The sequence below is a fragment of the Lithobates pipiens genome, unplaced genomic scaffold (genome assembly GCF_037356315.1).
Source record: "Lithobates pipiens isolate NorthernLeopardFrog02 unplaced genomic scaffold, aLitPip1_a1.2 Scaffold_70, whole genome shotgun sequence".
Classification (NCBI taxonomy): Eukaryota; Metazoa; Chordata; class Amphibia; order Anura; family Ranidae; genus Lithobates; species Lithobates pipiens.
In genome coordinates, this window is record NW_027507893.1 from 330,766 (window position 1) to 348,575 (window position 17,810).

Genomic DNA, 17,810 nt, shown 5'->3' on the forward strand with positions numbered 1-17,810 from the left:
ATCCATTCATTGATCCATTAAAATATAATGTTTTGTTGTTACTCAAGACTATACCAATCCATGAACACATAAACATATATATACATATACACATACATATACCCCAAAAAACAAGGGGGATCAGAGAGAAGGATAGGGGGGAAAAAAAAGGGGAAGGAAAAAGAGGACACAGAGAAAATCAATCTATCTAATGTCCAGCTACTTAGTCCAGCCATTCTGCTGCTAAAAACTGTGTTTAAAAAAAAGAGTGTGTGTCCTGTCCATCACTAGTAATTTTCTGGGGTATAAAAGGCTGTATTTTAACTCTCTCAATCTTTTTCGTATATCTGTATAGGCTCTTCTAAAAGTATAATAATTAAAGTATAATTTTTGTTTGTTTCTCTATATAGGTGGAACCAGTTGGATCTGGCCATTGTGCTCCTTTCTGTAATGGGAATCACTTTGGAAGAAATAGAAATCAATGCAGCTTTGCCTATCAATCCCACCATTATCCGTATTATGAGAGTGCTGCGCATCACTAGAGGTAACAAAAACTATGATAAACTGTCTAGAGAAAAAAACAACCTCACATTTCTCATAGCAGCCAGTCGCTGCACCCAATTCAGCTACAACCATTTTTTTTCTTGGTAGAGTAGGGGAAAGTATGACATCTGTCAAGTTGTCAAGGAGCTACTGGGTAAAAGGTAAGAGCATCAGAAGCTATGTGAGCGTACCTCAGAAGGGAAGAGGGGGTAGAAGAAAGAGCAGGAAGAGAAGAAAAGAAAATGTAGAGAAAAGAGAAGCTCATATAAAAACTGTGAGCCCAATATTACAGTACAGTTCAAACTTGGACATTGTTACAGACACAGAAAAGTGTTCACATCAAATGACAGGTTAAATTTCAGGGAGCAGAACATGGTACCACCATGCACATTTCCGGGTACTACGGCTTGGTGTTGTTTGCCATCCAGGCCGTCCATAATTTCCAGTGGTAATCAAAAGTGCGAACATGGCCTTGCCTACATGCTAGTATTCGTTCGAATGACGAGTTATATTGTACCATGTTAATCACTTCAAGTACACTAGGGGCCTGATTTGTTTTCCATCTTCTGGTGAGCTCAAAGAGGTCATGAAATGTAGAATGCGAATGTATGTATAATGTTCCGTGTTAGGTAAGCCAAAGTCAGCATGAATCACTTCTAGGCTTCCAGAGAGGCCTGTATAATGAGAAACGATCTATTAAATAGGCTAGGCTTCCATGTGTCCGCTATTAGTAGGTTCACTAGGGCTGGGGTAGAGACAGTGGAAAGCTCAATTTTGGTCCATCTATTCTATTGTTTATGTCTGGTTGTAACCAGCATCTTAGTTGGGCCAACTGTGAGGCCGCCCAATAGTCTCTCAGATCGACCATGCCCATGCCACCTGCAAATTTATGCTTTAAAGCGGAGGTCCACCCTAAAGTGGACCTTCCGCTTATTGGAATCCCCCCCCCCTGCGGCGCCACAATTGGCACCTTTCAGGGGGGAGGGGGGTGCAGGTACCTGTACAGTACAGGTATCTGCACCCACTTCCGGGATAGCTCTCTGCGGAAAGGGGCGTAGATCTACTCCCCTTTCCAAAAGTCCCCCGCTGCCTGCTGGGAAACACACAGATCCCAGAGGCAGCGGGTCCATCCTTATTGCGCAGCGCGATTCGAGCATGCGCAGTAGGGAACTGGGAAATGAAGCTGAAAGGCTCCACTTCCTGATTCCCATACCAAAGATGGCGGCGGCAGCACCTGAGAGACGATCGAGAGATCGGCTTCGGGTGCCGACATCGCGGGCGCGCTGGGCGGGTAAGTGTCCTTATTTTAAAAGTCAGCAGCTGCTGTATTTGTAGCTGCTGGCTTTTAAAAAAAAAACGGCGGAACTCCCAGCGGACTCCCGCTTTAAGAGCTGGGCGTGGGAGCTTCTGGGCTTCATGCCTTTCCGTATCCGTGGCCTCATCAACCTAGTAGGCGTTATGAAATGTGCACGTTTAAGTAGAATAGGCAATGTCCTAAACAGGTACAGGATTTTGGGCAATGCAAACATTTTAAAAGCCGCAAGGCGGCCCATTCAAGATAGCTCAAACCTAGTAAAATTTTGAGCTTCTCTGGTCAGTTTATTAATGAGGGAGGAGTAGTTGATGTCTACTAATTGTTTAACATCAGCGGTGAGTTGTAACCCTAGGTAAGGGATCTCTCCTGTGCTCCATTTGTAGGCATAAGATGCCTGTAAATGCTTGCAGAGATGTGGGTCCACCCCTAAGTTGAGAATAAGCGACTTAGTACAGTTCACTTTGTAGTAAGAGATTTGACTAAAGGTACTGAGAAGCTGATGTGTAGCTGCTAAGGAAGTCTCTGGTTCTGTCAGAAAGATGATGATGTCGTCTGCAAATTAATTTATGACATAGGAGTCAGAGCCCTGGGTGAAGCCCGTAATCACGGGTGAAGTCCTTATCGCCTCCGCCAGGGGTTATATCAACAGGTTAAAAATACTCGGGGACAGCGGGCAACCTTGGCGGGTACCGTTCGTGATTGGGAAGGAAGAGGATAACGAGTTAGAAGTGTATACCCTCGCCGAAGGAATGGAATACAACACCAGTATGGCAGACAATATGGGGCCAAACCCAAACTTCTCCAGTGCGGCCCGCATATAACCCCAGTGGATACGGTTGAATGCCTTCTCAGCATCCAAAGAGAGGAGCAGAGAAGGCACCCGACCGGTCCCAGCATGCTGTATCAAATTTATAACTCTTCTAGTAGCGTCGGACGCTTGGCGTCCTTTCAGGAAGCTGGTTTGGTCCGGGTTAACAAGGGTAGGTAATATGTGCAATAACCTATGGGCAATAATTTTCACATACAGTTTGACATCTGTATTCAGCAAGGATATAATAGGCCTGTAGATAGCTGGGCAGGCTGAGACCTTACCAGGTTTGGGAATGGTTACAATATGAGCTTGTAACATCTCTGATGAAAAGGCAGCCGAGGCTGCCGCCGCCGCGAACACCAGAGAGAGATTCGCACTGAAATTGGTGCATTTAGGTCATGTAATTGATCAGTGGTCAGAGTGGGCAGTCGAAGAGATGTCAGAAAAGATTAAATCCCTTCTGGTCCCAGTTTTATAGTCTCGGTGTCATCTTTTAAGTTATATAACTTACTATAGTAGGCTTCGAAGGTATTGGCGATGCCCTTCGGGTCCATTATTTTGGTTTTAGTGTGGGGGTCTAATAGGTGTTCTATTTTGGATTGTAGTTTTTTGGCTTTCAGTCTGTTGGCCAAGAATTTGCCTGCTCTGTTACCGGAGGAGTAGGTTGTTAGTTTAAGGGCCTTGACGTGTTTGTCGTGCTGCTCTAATAGCATTATTCTCAATGTCGTGTGAAGTTTATACAGTTTTGTAGCCAATGGTGGGGAAGGGTTTGTTTTGTTACTGGCCTCTAATGTGCAAATCTCTCCCAGCACCTCGTCAAGCAGCCGAAGCCTCTGCCTCCTCATGCGTGAACACATTTGGATAAGAATGCCCTTAATAAAGGCCTTATGGGCACACCATGTCACAAACAGGTCAGATACAGATTGGGAGTTAAGCTGGAAGTACTCTTGAAGTTGTTTCTCAATAGTCGCCACCTGTTGTGGGGAGCTAAAAACTTGCTGATTAACTCTCCAAATGTATGCAGGGTTAGGCATGTATTCCTCCAGGATAGATATTGAGACAGGCGCATGGTCCGACCACGTTATGTCATGTATACTGGAGGAAGACACCACCTTTAATAAGACCTTATCCACCAATATCATATGCAACCATGAATATGAGTTATGGCGTGCCGAATGAAAGGTAAATTCTCTCTCCTCAGCATGCTGGCATCGCCATACATCGTAGACATCCTCTAAGTGAAATAAAGGTTGGAGCGCTCTGAGTGGACGTGAATGTTTAGCGGACATATCCATATCCAGGTTAGCCATCAGGTTAAAGTCCCCACAGATGATCAATGCATTTTTCTTACATTTAGCAACTTTGGATAACATTTTTTTAGCAAAGCTATACTGTCGCTTATTTGGCGCATAAGCGTTGACTACCGTATAAAGTCTGCCATTAATATCACAAATGAGGATCAGAAACCTACCATCTGGATTTTGTATGGAGCTGTGGAGTTTAAAGGCTACTGAGTTTTTAACCTCTATGAGAACTCCTTTCCACTTGCGAGAAGCTGAAGCGTTAAATACATGAGGAAATTTCTTGTGTGTGAACACTGGGGAAGCCGAAGATTGGAAATGCGTTTCCTGGATGCATATCAAGTCGCTCCCCAACTTGAGGGCTTCTTTCCAAAGGGAAGCACGTTTAGCAGGGTGGTTGAGACCTCTAACATTAAAAGACGTTACAATAAGAGGCATAAAGAAAGGAGGAGTACCTTATGGTCGTTGCATTCCAAACTTAGGGAGATGCAGTTCCGTAGATTTGGAGGCCTATTCACGATATAGGCACTGTTGTTCCTTTCTACGTCCAGAGAAGTGTCGGATGTGCTGGGTAGTAAAAAAAACATACATCTGGTTCAACAAATTGTAGAGGAGAGAAAAAAAAAAAAAAAAGAAAGACAAAGAAAACCAAGTCAAAACTTTGTGGTAAAAAGAGGGGAGCGACCCCAAGGGGGGCCTGATTGCAGATTCGCTGCAAAAGATCCGTGAGGGGGGGTTCACGTGGAGAAGCTCCAATGAGCCGGGGAGCGTTGCAAAAAAATAAATTCACAATGGTGATCCAGAGGCGTCGTCACTCCGATGAATTTGGTGTTTTCTCTTATGGGAGACCAGCTGCCATTCCTTCTGGCCATGCGATTTAGAATGTTGTTGTCGGGGAGTTGGTAGTTGTTCAGGGAGACTGTCCCACTGTCGGAGGAGAGCAAGCCCTTCTTCCAGGGTGGCGACTACTGATGTGGTGTTATTTCTAGAAATGAGTAGGGTAACCCCAACGATACATAATGTCATGGTTCCGCAAGGCTTTCGTAATTGAGAGGAGCGACTTCCTCTTTTGTAGGGTATAAGGTGTATTGAGAGAGGTCAGCAAACAGTTGGAGATGGGAAAATCGCTCAGGCATTTGTTCTTTTTTTACGAAAGCACACCACAAGCTGCTCTTTAGCATTTTTTCTGACAGGGCACTGACGGCGCTCAACAGGGGTCGCTATGTCCATTACTCTCAGGCGAACAAGTGCGGGAAGCACTTGGCCAAGGTTTTACACCCCAGACAGCAAAGACAAAATATCCCATTTATAGTCACCAATACAGGACAAAAACGGCATAAAAATTCGGAAATTGTATCCGAATTCAGGGACTATTATTCATCCCTCTATAACCTCCAACCACATGTTGACCGGGACACGCAGGCCACCACGACTGCATTGGACTTACAAGGTTATGTGCAGGACACAGCCCTCCCTACCATGACGCCCGCGGAGACTGACGATTTAGAACTACCCCTAACTGCCACAGAATTCCTGACTGCGATTAAGGGACTGAAGAACGGGAAAAGTCCAGGTCCGGATGGGTACACTCCACAGTTCTACAAAACATTTGCGCAACAATTGGCCCCTATTATGTCTCGTGCGTTTGAGGGAAAAGATGATACCCACCCGCTGTCTTCTCACATCCTCCAAGCCCAAATAGTGGTACTGCCCAAGCCCGGAAAAGATCATTCTCACTGTAGTAACTACAGACCTATTTCACTCCTTAATGTCGATCTCAAACTTTTTGCCAAGATTCTAGCCACCCGTTTAGCCCCTCTTTTACCATCCTTAGTGCACAATGACCAAGTTGGGTTCATCCCACATAGGGAGGCTCGCGACAACACTACTAAGACGTTGCATCTTATATCATATGCCCAACAAAGTAACATCCCGATGTGCCTGTTGGCGTGCGACGCTGAGAAAGCATTCGACCTCGTGAACTGGTCCTTTCTGCGAGCGACACTTCTACAAATAGGGATGGGGCCAAAGCTGCTGTCTAAGGTGATGTCCTTATATTCTAACCCTTCTGCAAAAGGGGCAACGAATGGAGACTCCTCTGCGTCCTTTCCAATTAGAAACGGTACCAGACAGGGGTGCCCATTGTCGCCCTTGCTGTTTGCACTCACGATTGAACATCTGGCACAAGCGATTCGGGCCAACCCTGCCATTCATGGGATTCCGGCCTCCACGGAACCTAGCAAACTCTCATTATACGCAGATGACCTGCTTCTTTACATTACCCAACCTCTAACTAGCATTCCGGCTTTGCTACACGAGCTTGACCACTTCGGGGCACATAGTAACTTTAAATTAAATATGACGAAAATGGAGGCCCTGAATATAACTCTGAAGCCACGTACAGTTTCTTTACTAAAACAGAGGTTCCCATTTAAGTGGCAACCACAATCAGTTAAGTACTTGGGGACGGAGATACCTAAGAATTTTGCAGACATCTATGCCCTGAATTACAGCCCTATGTTGGCGAAAATCCGTCACTCGCTGGAATCTTGGCATAACCTCAAATTGTCTTGGTGGGGACGTATGAATGTACTAAAAATGGACATCCTGCCTAAGCTGCTGTACTTGTTTCAGACGTTACCCATAACTCTTCCTCTGGCTTTTTTCCGCACACTTCGCTCCGTGGCGGTTAGGTTCGTCTGTCAGAATCACCCCCCTAGACTAAGACACAGGATCTTATGCGCCCCTAAAGGTAAGGGGGGCATGGGTCTACCGGACTTTCAGTTATACCACCTATCTCCCATCTCGTCAGGACTCCTTGAATGGTTTCCGCGCCCCTTGACTAAACTGTCCACGATGATTGAACAGACCATGGCTCGGGTTGACCTCAGAGCCCTCCTTTGGGGTTACCATGAAAAAATTTCGCACCATGCCCGGACTATCCCCTTTGACTCTGGCGGCGCTCACCCTGTGGTATCGCAAACAGACGACCCATCACCTTTCTACGGATCCGAGCCCGTTGTTACCCCTATTTGACAACTCGGCAATCCCGACACTGCACACAGGGAGGCAATGCGGCCCTTATTCTAGAGAGCAGTGGCCTACCGCCAAACAATATATACAGGCTTCCACCGAGCTGTTCTGGTCACCCATAGACCCTCAACCGTTGACTCAAATAGACTGGCTCTCCAGCATAAATATAGCGCAATATTGCAAATCACTCCATCTCTCCGGCCTGGTACATAGACCTCTCACGGCCTTCGAGGATATGTGTGGTCTCTCTTAAACACCTAAACACTCACTATCCCAGATCTACAAAGACATTCAGCTACACTCTTATAACACACTCCCCAATTATACACAAAAATGGTCCAGGGACCTTGGCACTGAAATATCCACGACACACTGGAACACTTCGTTCATGATCACTCACAAATCTTCCATATCTGGATTCATGCAAGAAAAAAACTACAAGCTGTTGACGAGATGGTATAGGGATCCAGTCACGGTGAGCAAAATGTTTCTGGAGGCCTCGGATAGGTGCTGGCGTTGCCACGGAGGAGCGGGCACGTATATCCACGTGTGGTGGGAATGTGACCGGATACGCCCCTTTTGGGATAAGGTATTTAAAATTCATAATGATTTGTATGATGTCTCTGTGTTACCGACACCACACATAGCTTTACTTTCCATACTCCCGGGTTCCATGAGCTCACACCGAAAGAGTCTGTTCCGATTCTTTCTGTCCGCAGCTCGTCATGTCATTTCGCAGTTCTGGAAAAAGGATGTTATCCCCCCGATTACGAGATGGACTGATGCCATGAACGATATTATGCTCATGGAAGAACTGCACGCCAAACGAACTGACAAATGGGATAACTATAGGTCCCTATGGTATCCGTGGCTCCATCACTCTTCCTCAGCCCGCTTTCTCGGTGATGTGGCTTAACTTTAGACTCACGGGCCCTCTGTCTGCATAGGCCTCCCACGCAGGGTTTTTGTATGGACATAACCGTAGAGAAAGGTCTATGATCATTCCCTTCTTATGTGGGTTTTGCTGTATAACTTGATGGACAGACTCTGCAGACATGTAAGTTGTTTTGTAAGAAATACACTCCCTACCCTTCCCCCTTTCCCCAACCTTCTTTATTCTGTACCCCCCCTCCCCCCTCAACTCTTACTGTATTATACTGTTACCTGATCTGTAACAATAAAAATTATATTCAACCTCTAAATCAGAAATCCGAGCTATTTTTTTTTCTTTTGTTTTATTAGGTGTGTAAACAAGTTACTTATATTGATGCATATGCAAAGTCAGTATTGTTGCTGTGTCCTTTACAATACTTCTTTTGTGTCCCAAAATACTTCCGGCCACTGTGATACAAGAGCTACTGCTCTCATGTACAGAATCCCTAGTGTATTTTATCTCTCGTTTGCTATTTAAAGAATATTTTGGTTTATATGAATGGTCCACAGAATAAACAGTATCGTGGAAATATCCAAGGGGATAGGGGAGTGGATAAATCAAACCAGCGCACCTGTGCATGGGAGCTGCAGCTCTCATATCAGCAGCGAGACAGAAGTATAGCAGGAGCAGCAGCGCTATCTGGCCAGAACAAAAGTATAGATTGTAAAAGACAGAGCAGCGATCCTGATTTTGTTTAAACATAAGCAGACAACTTATATTTACTCACCTAGTATTATAAAATTAAAAAAAAATTTAATAAACTTTTGCCAGTACTGATTTAAGCCCCATTCTGAAAAAACTAGACTGTGACATAATATTTTACAACATTTTGCAGTTCAGCATGCTGTGTGCTCACCAACTCCCTTCTTTTAATAAATTATTGCAATACGTTAAGTAAATGTACAGGGAAAGGTAAGCTGTAATTAGTGACTATAATATGGTACATGTTTGTAATGAAAGATCATGGGGTGGTTTCACTACTTCAACAGATTTTAAACAGTGTTTTGCTGTATTCTCTTTACACTGTATGAATGTGTAGCCTCCACTGAGCCTTGACTACATGTTGTATAGTAACTTCTACTTTGCAAAATCCATGTATTTTAGTTGTTATGTTTCAGACTTGCTCTTTAATTTTACATAACCTGTTTTGCTGCAACTAGAGACCCTTTTTTCTAAAGCAGCTCGCCACTTATTACATTAAATGTCTGACTAACCCAAACTGGATGCTTTCAATTCAGCTCTGTGGAACAGACACCAATAGGACAGAAACATGTTACAGTCTGCATAGAGAAATACATCAAAGTTAGGAGAAATTTCTGCCCAAGAAGGCTATTAGAAAGGAGTTCACAGACAGATTAATCTTGCTAAGGTCTCCACTTTAGAGTCATCTTTACATTTAAATGAGCAAACAATAAGCAGCTCAATGTGGCACATGTTATTCAGCAAATTGTATTATCCCTGAGCTATTTAATAGTTACACCCAAACAGTATCCTCAAAAAGGGGTGGTAACACACAACCTGAAAACTACACTCTTTATAGAAAAAAAAGGTAAATGGGGAAAGAAAAAAGAAAGTCCCCAATGGAGTGCAACCGTAGATTAAAGAATGTCAAGTGGCCCAAAGTGCAACCAAGTGGAATATACTTCTCAGATCTTTAAAGAGGAAGTAAACCCATCAGGGTTTACTTCCTCTTTGTCTCCCTGCAAAGGTAAAGCATAATGGGCTACTATGCATCACATAGCAGCCCATTATGTGTCACTTACCTGACACAGGAGCCAGCGATGTCACCACTGTCCCCTGTAGTCCGGAGCATCCATCTTCTTCAGGGTATTTCTGTTCCGGCCACTCACAGTGCCGGAGCAGTGATGACGTCACTCCCGCACATTCGCACGGGAGCCGCCACTAACGGCATATCACCGCTAACGCCAATAGTGCACCTGCGCGCCGCTTTCTACGGCTCTGTGACTGTCTTTTAGTAAATATCTCCTAAACTATGTAGGTTTAGGAGATATTTCTTGGACCTACAGGTAAGCCTTAATCTAAGTTTACCTGTAGGTCAAAGTGGTTTCTAAGGGTTTAAAACCACTTTAAGTTCCTGAAATTCTCTAAATACTTTCCAGGAGAAACTAATTGGTGAGGTGATTGCCTGGATCAACCTTAATTTGATAATAGTATTAATTCATAGAATGGTATAGCGAGTCATTAATCTTCATCCAAATGAACTTCATAGGATGCATTTCAGTTTGCCCTATAAGCATACAGAAAAAAGACGATAGAGGATAGAGTCCTCTTAAGAGGGAAAAACTTGAACACTATGATACAGTGAGTATAAACTAGCTTTATTAGTACAAAATAACCAAAACCAAATTAAATCAAAAAGAGACACAAGCACAGATAAGTGGCTGACACAGACAGATAAAAAATGTGACAATGTTATCAAATTGGTTAAAAACATAGGGGTATCTCACATACACACCAACAGCCACACATGGCAAATGCTAGTACTAGATAATCAAAAACGACTTATGTAGGTCAATTCAATCAGAAGCCATAGATGTAGTATATTGGGTGAGTAGCCATTAGCCATTAATAAATAATTTCGGCAGGGTTATCTAATTCTATAGCTTAGGCCTTATGCTTCAGAAGGTAGTTTATCCAGCAAGGAAAATAGCAGTTATATCAAGCAGACTATAGAGATTATTCACAGATCCCAGATAAGGTGCACATGAACACTGTTAAGTAGCAGTTCATATCATTTAGAGCAGGGGGAGTGCTATGAAATAAAGTGCATGCGTGTACGTATATAGGGTGAAGTTAAGAACACTCTCACCAGCATAGAAATGTCCTTTGTATTGGTATAGCAGTACTCATACCCCTGGATGCTTCTTGCAGTGAAGTGCACTCCGTGTAGGCCGCTGGCTGTATACGGGTAAGAAGGGAGGTTTCCTCGTTACCATGCCAATATCTCCCGTGCTTCAGCGTGTACATCCAGGCAGAAAAAGTAAGCCTTTAGCTGTTAGTTCCTTGCTGACACTCCAGAATCAAACAGCGCGTGGCTCCCATGTGTCGTGCTGACGTCACGCTGCTGATGCATTTCACCAGCCAAAAAGATGCCTCAGAGCAAGGAGAGATCAGAGATGGCTGGTTTATATAGATCATTAAACGTGTAGTTCCTATTTAATACCATTTAGATGTCATCCCAGTCGCCTCTCATGCGTAAACATTCAGTAAAGGTAATTCAAAGAAGTGCAATAGCATGTTAATAATGAAAAATAATTGTATCATTTATGGCATAAAAATGGAGAGCATGGGCCAGCTAATTAAAGAATAATAATAATAACATAATGGGCTGGAAAGTATGTACAGATCAAACATAGATATTATTTCCAAGAGTCAAAAGATGACAGTAATAGATTAGTTAATTATAAATTAACATGATGTTATAAAGACAAATCGCTTAATTAGTAGATCATTTTTCTTGAAAGGGCTGTAGGCAGCATTCAGTATTTAACCCCTTAGGGACCATAGAGTCCAGGTAATATGTCCACATTTTCTCCTTCTGGAGGAGAATGGTATCAAAATCACCCCTTCTTGGGGGTAGGTTCAGGACATAAATACCCTTGACTAACAGGCCTTTTGGATCATTATTATGGAACTTCACAAAGTGCAAAGGAATGGGGCGATCATCGTCTTTCTTCTTTATACTGCTGATCTGCTCACCAATCCTAATGCGAAGTGGATGTTTTGTCTTACCCACGTAAATTTTGTTACAGGGGCATGTAAGCAAGTAAATAACACATGTGGTAGAGCAATTAATAGATTGTTTGATTTTATAATTTTTCCCTCCACATGGATTGTTGAACACATCAGTTTGATGTATGTATTTGCAAATGCCACAGTGTCCACAAGCATGCATTCCAGGGGGAGGCTTGGACCTGGTAAGCCAATTTTCACTTTTGGTCCTTGTATATTCAGAGTGGACCATGCCCGGACTGGCCATAGGGCAGACCGGGCATTTGCCCGGTGGGACGGGGTCGCCCGTGGCCTGTTGATGATCAGGCCACACAGCGAGAGGTAAGCGGCAGCCGCGGACTGATCCTGGGTAACACAGGCCACGGCCGCCGCTCGCCTACCGCAATACGGCCATGCCTGTGTCATGCAGAACTGGCAGCTGCATGGGCTGAGCTGTGTGTCTCTCTCACACACAGCTCAGCCTCAGCGCCACGCTGACAGTTCCGCTCTCCTCCTCCAGCCATGGGCGTCCTCACGGTGGGGAAAGCTGCTGCTGTCACTATTCCCCCCTCGCTCCCCCTCCCCTTCTCACGTCGGCAGCAGGGGAAGAGAAGGCATTCCTGTATGGTTGTTTTCTCTCCCCATTGGTCAAAACAGAAGGCAAATCAGAAGAAACTAGAGGGGCATCATGGGAAATGTAGTCCCAGAGATACATGGCACCATTGGTCTCAGCAGGGAGCAGACTACAGTCCCCAGCATGCACTCTGCTGGGGTGAAAGAGAAAACCCAGAAACAAGCTGAGGAGTGCTTTTAGCAGCTACTACAGGAGACATAGCAAATGAAACAGAGGACTGTGCTGGGGAACTAATAGCCCCAGCACAACCAGAGAGAGAGCTACGTTGTACCTGCACCACCAGAGAGCCACGCCTCACCGCACCACCAGAGAGAGTCACGCCGCACCGCACCACCAGAGAGAGTTACGCCGCACCGCACCACCAGAGAGAGTCACGCTGCACCGCACCACCAGAGAGAGTCACGCTGCACCGCACCCCCAGAGAGAGCCACGCTGCACCGCACCCCCAGAGAGAGCCACGCTGCACCGCACCCCCAGAGAGAGCAACGCTGCACCACACCCCAGAGGAAGCTACGCTGAACCACACCCCCAGAGAGCCACGCTGCACCGCACCCCCAGAGAGAGCCACGCTGCACCGCACCCCCAGAGAGAGCCACGCTGCACCGCACCCCCAGAGAGCCACGTTGCACCGCAGCACCAGAGAGAGCCCCCCTGTACACGCAGCACCAGAGGGAGCCACCCTGTACATGCAGCACCAGAGGGAGCCACCCTGTACCCGCAGCACCAGATGGAGCCACCCTGTACCCACAGCACCAGAGGGAGCCACCCTGTACCCGCAGCACCAGAGGGAGCCACGCTGTACCACACCACCAGAGAAAGAGCCACGCTGTACCTGCACAACCAGAGAGAGAGACACGCTCTACCGCACCACCAGAGAGCAGGTCAGTGTCACTGGGCCATGGACACAATAGAAGACAGACAGTACTGGCATGGCCACAATAGGACTGGGACACTATAATATAAAGGGGACTGCCCTGTAAAAGGGCACTGTAATCATTGCAGTGCCCCTTTTTAGTGCAGTTCCCTTTATATCACAGTGTCCTTGCACATTACAGTGTGGAGGACCAACACCAGCCACCCCCGCTAATGTCTACCAAACCCCCCCCCCCCCCCGGTCCCTGGAAAGGTTGGCTGCTCTGTCTAAAATGCCCGGGCCTATTTTTTGCCCCAGTCCAGGCCTGGAGTGGACCAAGCAATCACCCAGGTTGCTCTCCTAGCAGTCAATAGTGGTCTTGGACTGACGATATTAGCTAATAATGGGGCAGATCTCAAGATATGCCAGTGTCGATCAAGAGTCTCACGGACCGCCTCACACTGGGAGCCAAATTTGGTAATGATCCTGGGATATTACTGTTTAGTATTTTTCAACTCTCGGGAATTTTCTTGGGTAGTGATTAGGTCTTCGAGTTTTTTCAGTTTAGCTTTATATTTAGCTTTTTTAAGGGAGTGGTGTGAATAAACCCTCTGTCTAAAACGTGAGTACATGTCACATGTATCCCTTTGGAACTGATCATCCTCAGAACAATTCCATCGAATTCTTAGGAACTGTCCTGTGGGTGTCCCGTTAATAAGTGATTTTGGATGGTGGCTCTGTGCTAGGAGGAGGGTTTTTGCCACTGTTTCCTTGCGGAAAATACTAGTGACAATCCTATCCCCAGACCTGCTTACTTGGAGGTCCAGGAAGGAGAGTGTCTCGGTATTGTAGGAGTAGGTCAGTCGAATATTTCTGTCATTAGTGTTAAGTTGGGACATAAAGTCCTCAAGTTGTTCAGCTGATCCTGCCCATATCATAAATACATCATCAATGTACCTCAGGTACATCGAGGATTTGTAGACAATCTCCTCTTCCCATAGACCCAAATGGAGGCACGCATAGGATGGGGACCATGGTAACCTCCAATGATAGGAAATAACAGCTCTAGCTGCAGTAAGAAAATGCCTAAGAATTCCTTTTTCAACTTCATTGATAGATGCATGAATCATAGATAAAAAAGGTACCTGTGGAGAATTGGAAGTTTTAACACCTGTAAATCTGGCATAAAATGGAGGAATTCGGGCCCAGAATACTTTAATAGCAGGACAGGACCACCATATTTGCACCAATGTCCCCATATGACCATAGTTATGCCAGCACTGATCATATCTAGAAGGTTGATACAATGAAGAAAAACCTGACTCCAATACCATTGAGACAATATTTTTAAAGGGGTTGTAAAGACAGAAGTTTTTTTGTCTTAATGCATTAAGATAAAAAAAATTCTGTGTACAGCAGCTGCCCCCCCCACCCCCTAATACTTACCTGAGCCCCATCTCTCTCCAGCGAAGTCCATGAGTGCCTAAGCCACTCTGCCCCTGATTGGCTGAGACACAGCAGTGGCACCATTGGCTCCCGCTGCTGACAATCAAAGTCAGTAAGCCAATCAGGAGAGAGAGGGGTGGGGCTCCAGAGTTCCATCTCTGAATGGACACAGGGAGCTGTGACTTGGCTTGGGCGCCTCCCTATAGCAAGCTGCTTGCTGTGGGGGCACTCAACAAGAGGGAAAAAAATAGAAAAAAAAATGAGACTTTACAATCACTTTAAGCTAATCTCCTGGACTTTGCTTGGCAAAGATAGGCGATGAGTCAATATAAAAGAGCTATCCCACTCTTCAGATGAAAAAGTAATTTTCAGTGCAGCTGCTCATTTATTAAAGTCCAGAGGGATACACCTGGGATAATAAAATAGTATAAATAACAGCAAGGGCATGTTTCTAAGGTGAATCTTGTAGCAACAGATCTTCTGAAGGTGTCTGATCAGTTAGTGCATCCCTATTTAGGATTGAATGGAAAAAGTGATATCAATTAGTCAAAAGCTAACTGCTGAGAAGGGATAATAGAATGTTCTGAACAGAGGAAAAAGGTGGTAAAATTTGACCAAGTAAAATCTGAGATAGATGCTCAAAAGACAATTTTAGAACAAGACAATGCAGGAAATACATTTTGGATTTCCAAATAAAGTTGTCATCAGGCCCACTAAAATTGTTTACATGTTTTATAACAAAAAAACATAAAAAGTTGGTGTGTCAAACAATAAAATGAATGTGATGGGTCTCAAAGAAAGGCCATCTGGTAAGGACCTGTTTAATATTGCTTAGACTCCAAGCCATGAAACCAATTTACAGGGCCATCTTTAAGGCAGGGCAAAAGGAGCAGCTGCCCTGGGCTCTGCCATTATTATTCCCTTGTCCCTTGAAATTTTAGCCCTGTGCTGTGTCCCGATATCTCAATGTGAAGTGCTGCTACTAATGCTACCCAGCTCTGCCCTTTTGTTGTGTACAGATGACTGACCCGCAGACCCTGTGTTTACATGTAAATAACTGGCATTGATATGTAATAAGCGGTTGTATTCATATGTAAATAGCCACAGACCGGGGGCATTCATGTGTAAATAGAGACAGCATCCATACATATATCATGCCCTCTGAGGTCATATCCACCATCACCTATACTGAATGCCCACTGGGGAGATAAAGGGGCATGCTTCAAAGTCCTGCCTGCAAACGTGTTTATTTAGCCGAACACCAGCCTGTTCTGCAAAGGCAAGCAAATTGGTGAAGGGGGAGGGTAGTGTGGGGTGTGCAGAGAATTACAGTTTGAGTGCACAGGTGAGTATGGAGGAGATGTATAGAGGTAAGGAAGGTGGGTGCAAAGATGAGCAGAGGATGCAGGTAGAGTTAAAGTGGTGGAGGGTTGGAGTGGAGAGGATAGGGGAGGTTTGGGGTGCAGAGGTAAGCAGGGGTTTTAGGATACAAAGAGATGTATAGAGGTAAGGAAGGTGGGTGCAAAGATGAGCAGAGGAGGCAGGTAGAGTTAAAGTGGTGGAGGGTTGGAGTGGAGAGGATAGGGGAGGTTTGGGGTGCAAAGGTAAGCAGGGGTTTTGGGATACAAAGGTGTACTGACAGGGTGGATAAAGATGTAGGTTGCTTGTAGGACAGCCCAATTATTTCAGTGGTTTGCACAGCACATGTCAGCAGATGCGTGGGGGTGTCATTAACATTTAATGGCACTGCTGTGTATCTGCTAAAGGGCAGCGTGTTTCTGTGGTGTCAGGAAAGTGATTTTGCATGAGTTTCCCTGACACACACAAATGTGAACGCAGGCTAAATGTCTCAGTAACATTGGTGGTCAGTGTAAATATTCTCATTACATTGGGGCTTGGTGTAGAATCCTTTCATTCACACTAGTGGCCAGTGTGAAAGTCCCCCTTACATTAATGGTCAGTGTAAATCCCTCCTTACATTGGTGGTTACTGTGAATACTCCTATAACATTAGTGGTCAGTGTAAATCCCCTTTACATTGATGGTCATTGTAAATATTCTCATTACATTGGGGCTTGGCGTACAATCCTTTTGTTCCCACTAGTGGCCGGTGTGAAGGTCCCCCTCCTTACATAGGTGGTTGCTGTGAATGTTTCTATTACATTAGTGGTCAGTGGAAACTATTGGTGGCCAGTTTTGAAACTCCTCTGTATAATGGTAGTCAGTAAAAAAATCAGCATTGTCATTGATCAAACCCTTAATCTGTACAATCTAACCCCATATAAATGTAGTAATTGCAGTTTGTAACACTTTAAAAAAAGGAGCAGGGGAGCGCAATAGGTAATGTCTGCAAGATGTATAAGAATCTCAGGATGTGGCACCAGGAGAGCTTGAAGTAGTGTAGAGTACTAATAGCAAGTCTTTCCTTATTATCCCCAATAAAATAGCAGGCAAAATATCCAACAGGATTGGTGATGCCCCTCGGCGCACATCCTGCTCCATGTATGCATTCCTTGATGAACCTTTTGAGGGTAAATACTGCTGTGCGAGATGTGAGCGAGTTGTTTCACTGGAAGCCAAGATCCTGGGTCTGAAGAATCAGGTGGCAACACTGAGAAGCATCGGCATCCTTGAAAGGCGCTTGGAAATTACCCAGCAGGTGTTGGCAGGGGCCAGTATAGAGGAGGGTGGAGATATGGAGGGACAGGTAGGTAGCTGGGTGACATATAGAAGGAGGGGTAGTGCGCTAGGTAGGCCAGTTCTGAGTTGGTACACCCCAACATATATTTCAAGTTGCATGATGATGGGGATATCAGCTCAGGGGTGGCAGTGCTAGAGCAGGTGCCCTCCCCTAGCTGCTAGGGGAGTGACTTCTCTGGTAAAGAGTTGGGCAGGGATACAGGAAAGGTTAAAATGTCAAATTTTCCTACCCCACTTGCTAAACCGGCGAAAGAAATTCGGTCCCAGCCATCCACATGCCCAGCGGCTGGATGCTAGCTTGGCATAATTGCTAGCACTCCAACTGCTGCCTTTTCAGCTGGTAGACTCTGCCCCCTTTCATGAATTTGTGGAATGTGCGGTACCTCAGTGGCAAGTTCCCAAATGCCACTTTTTTTCACGGATGGCGATTCAGGCTATCTACCGGCATGTGGAATGCAATGTCTTGGCCTCGCCGGAAAGGGCAGTCAGCAGTAAGGTGCATATTACCGCTGACTCATGGTCCAACAGGC

At 45.2% G+C, this 17,810-nt stretch overlaps 1 protein-coding gene across 1 annotated transcript in view; it reads left to right on the top strand.

Moving 5' to 3' along the window:
* The window catches only part of LOC143959324 (voltage-dependent T-type calcium channel subunit alpha-1I-like), a gene marked incomplete at its 5' end in the record, with an annotated part of 1,279,315 nt that overhangs the window by 243,978 nt on the left and 1,017,527 nt on the right, over positions 1-17,810 (top strand). The window contains one exon of the mRNA XM_077468009.1: positions 390-523. Within this exon, the coding sequence (XP_077324135.1) occupies positions 390-523 (134 nt within the window). The remainder of the gene's footprint in view (positions 1-389; positions 524-17,810) is intronic.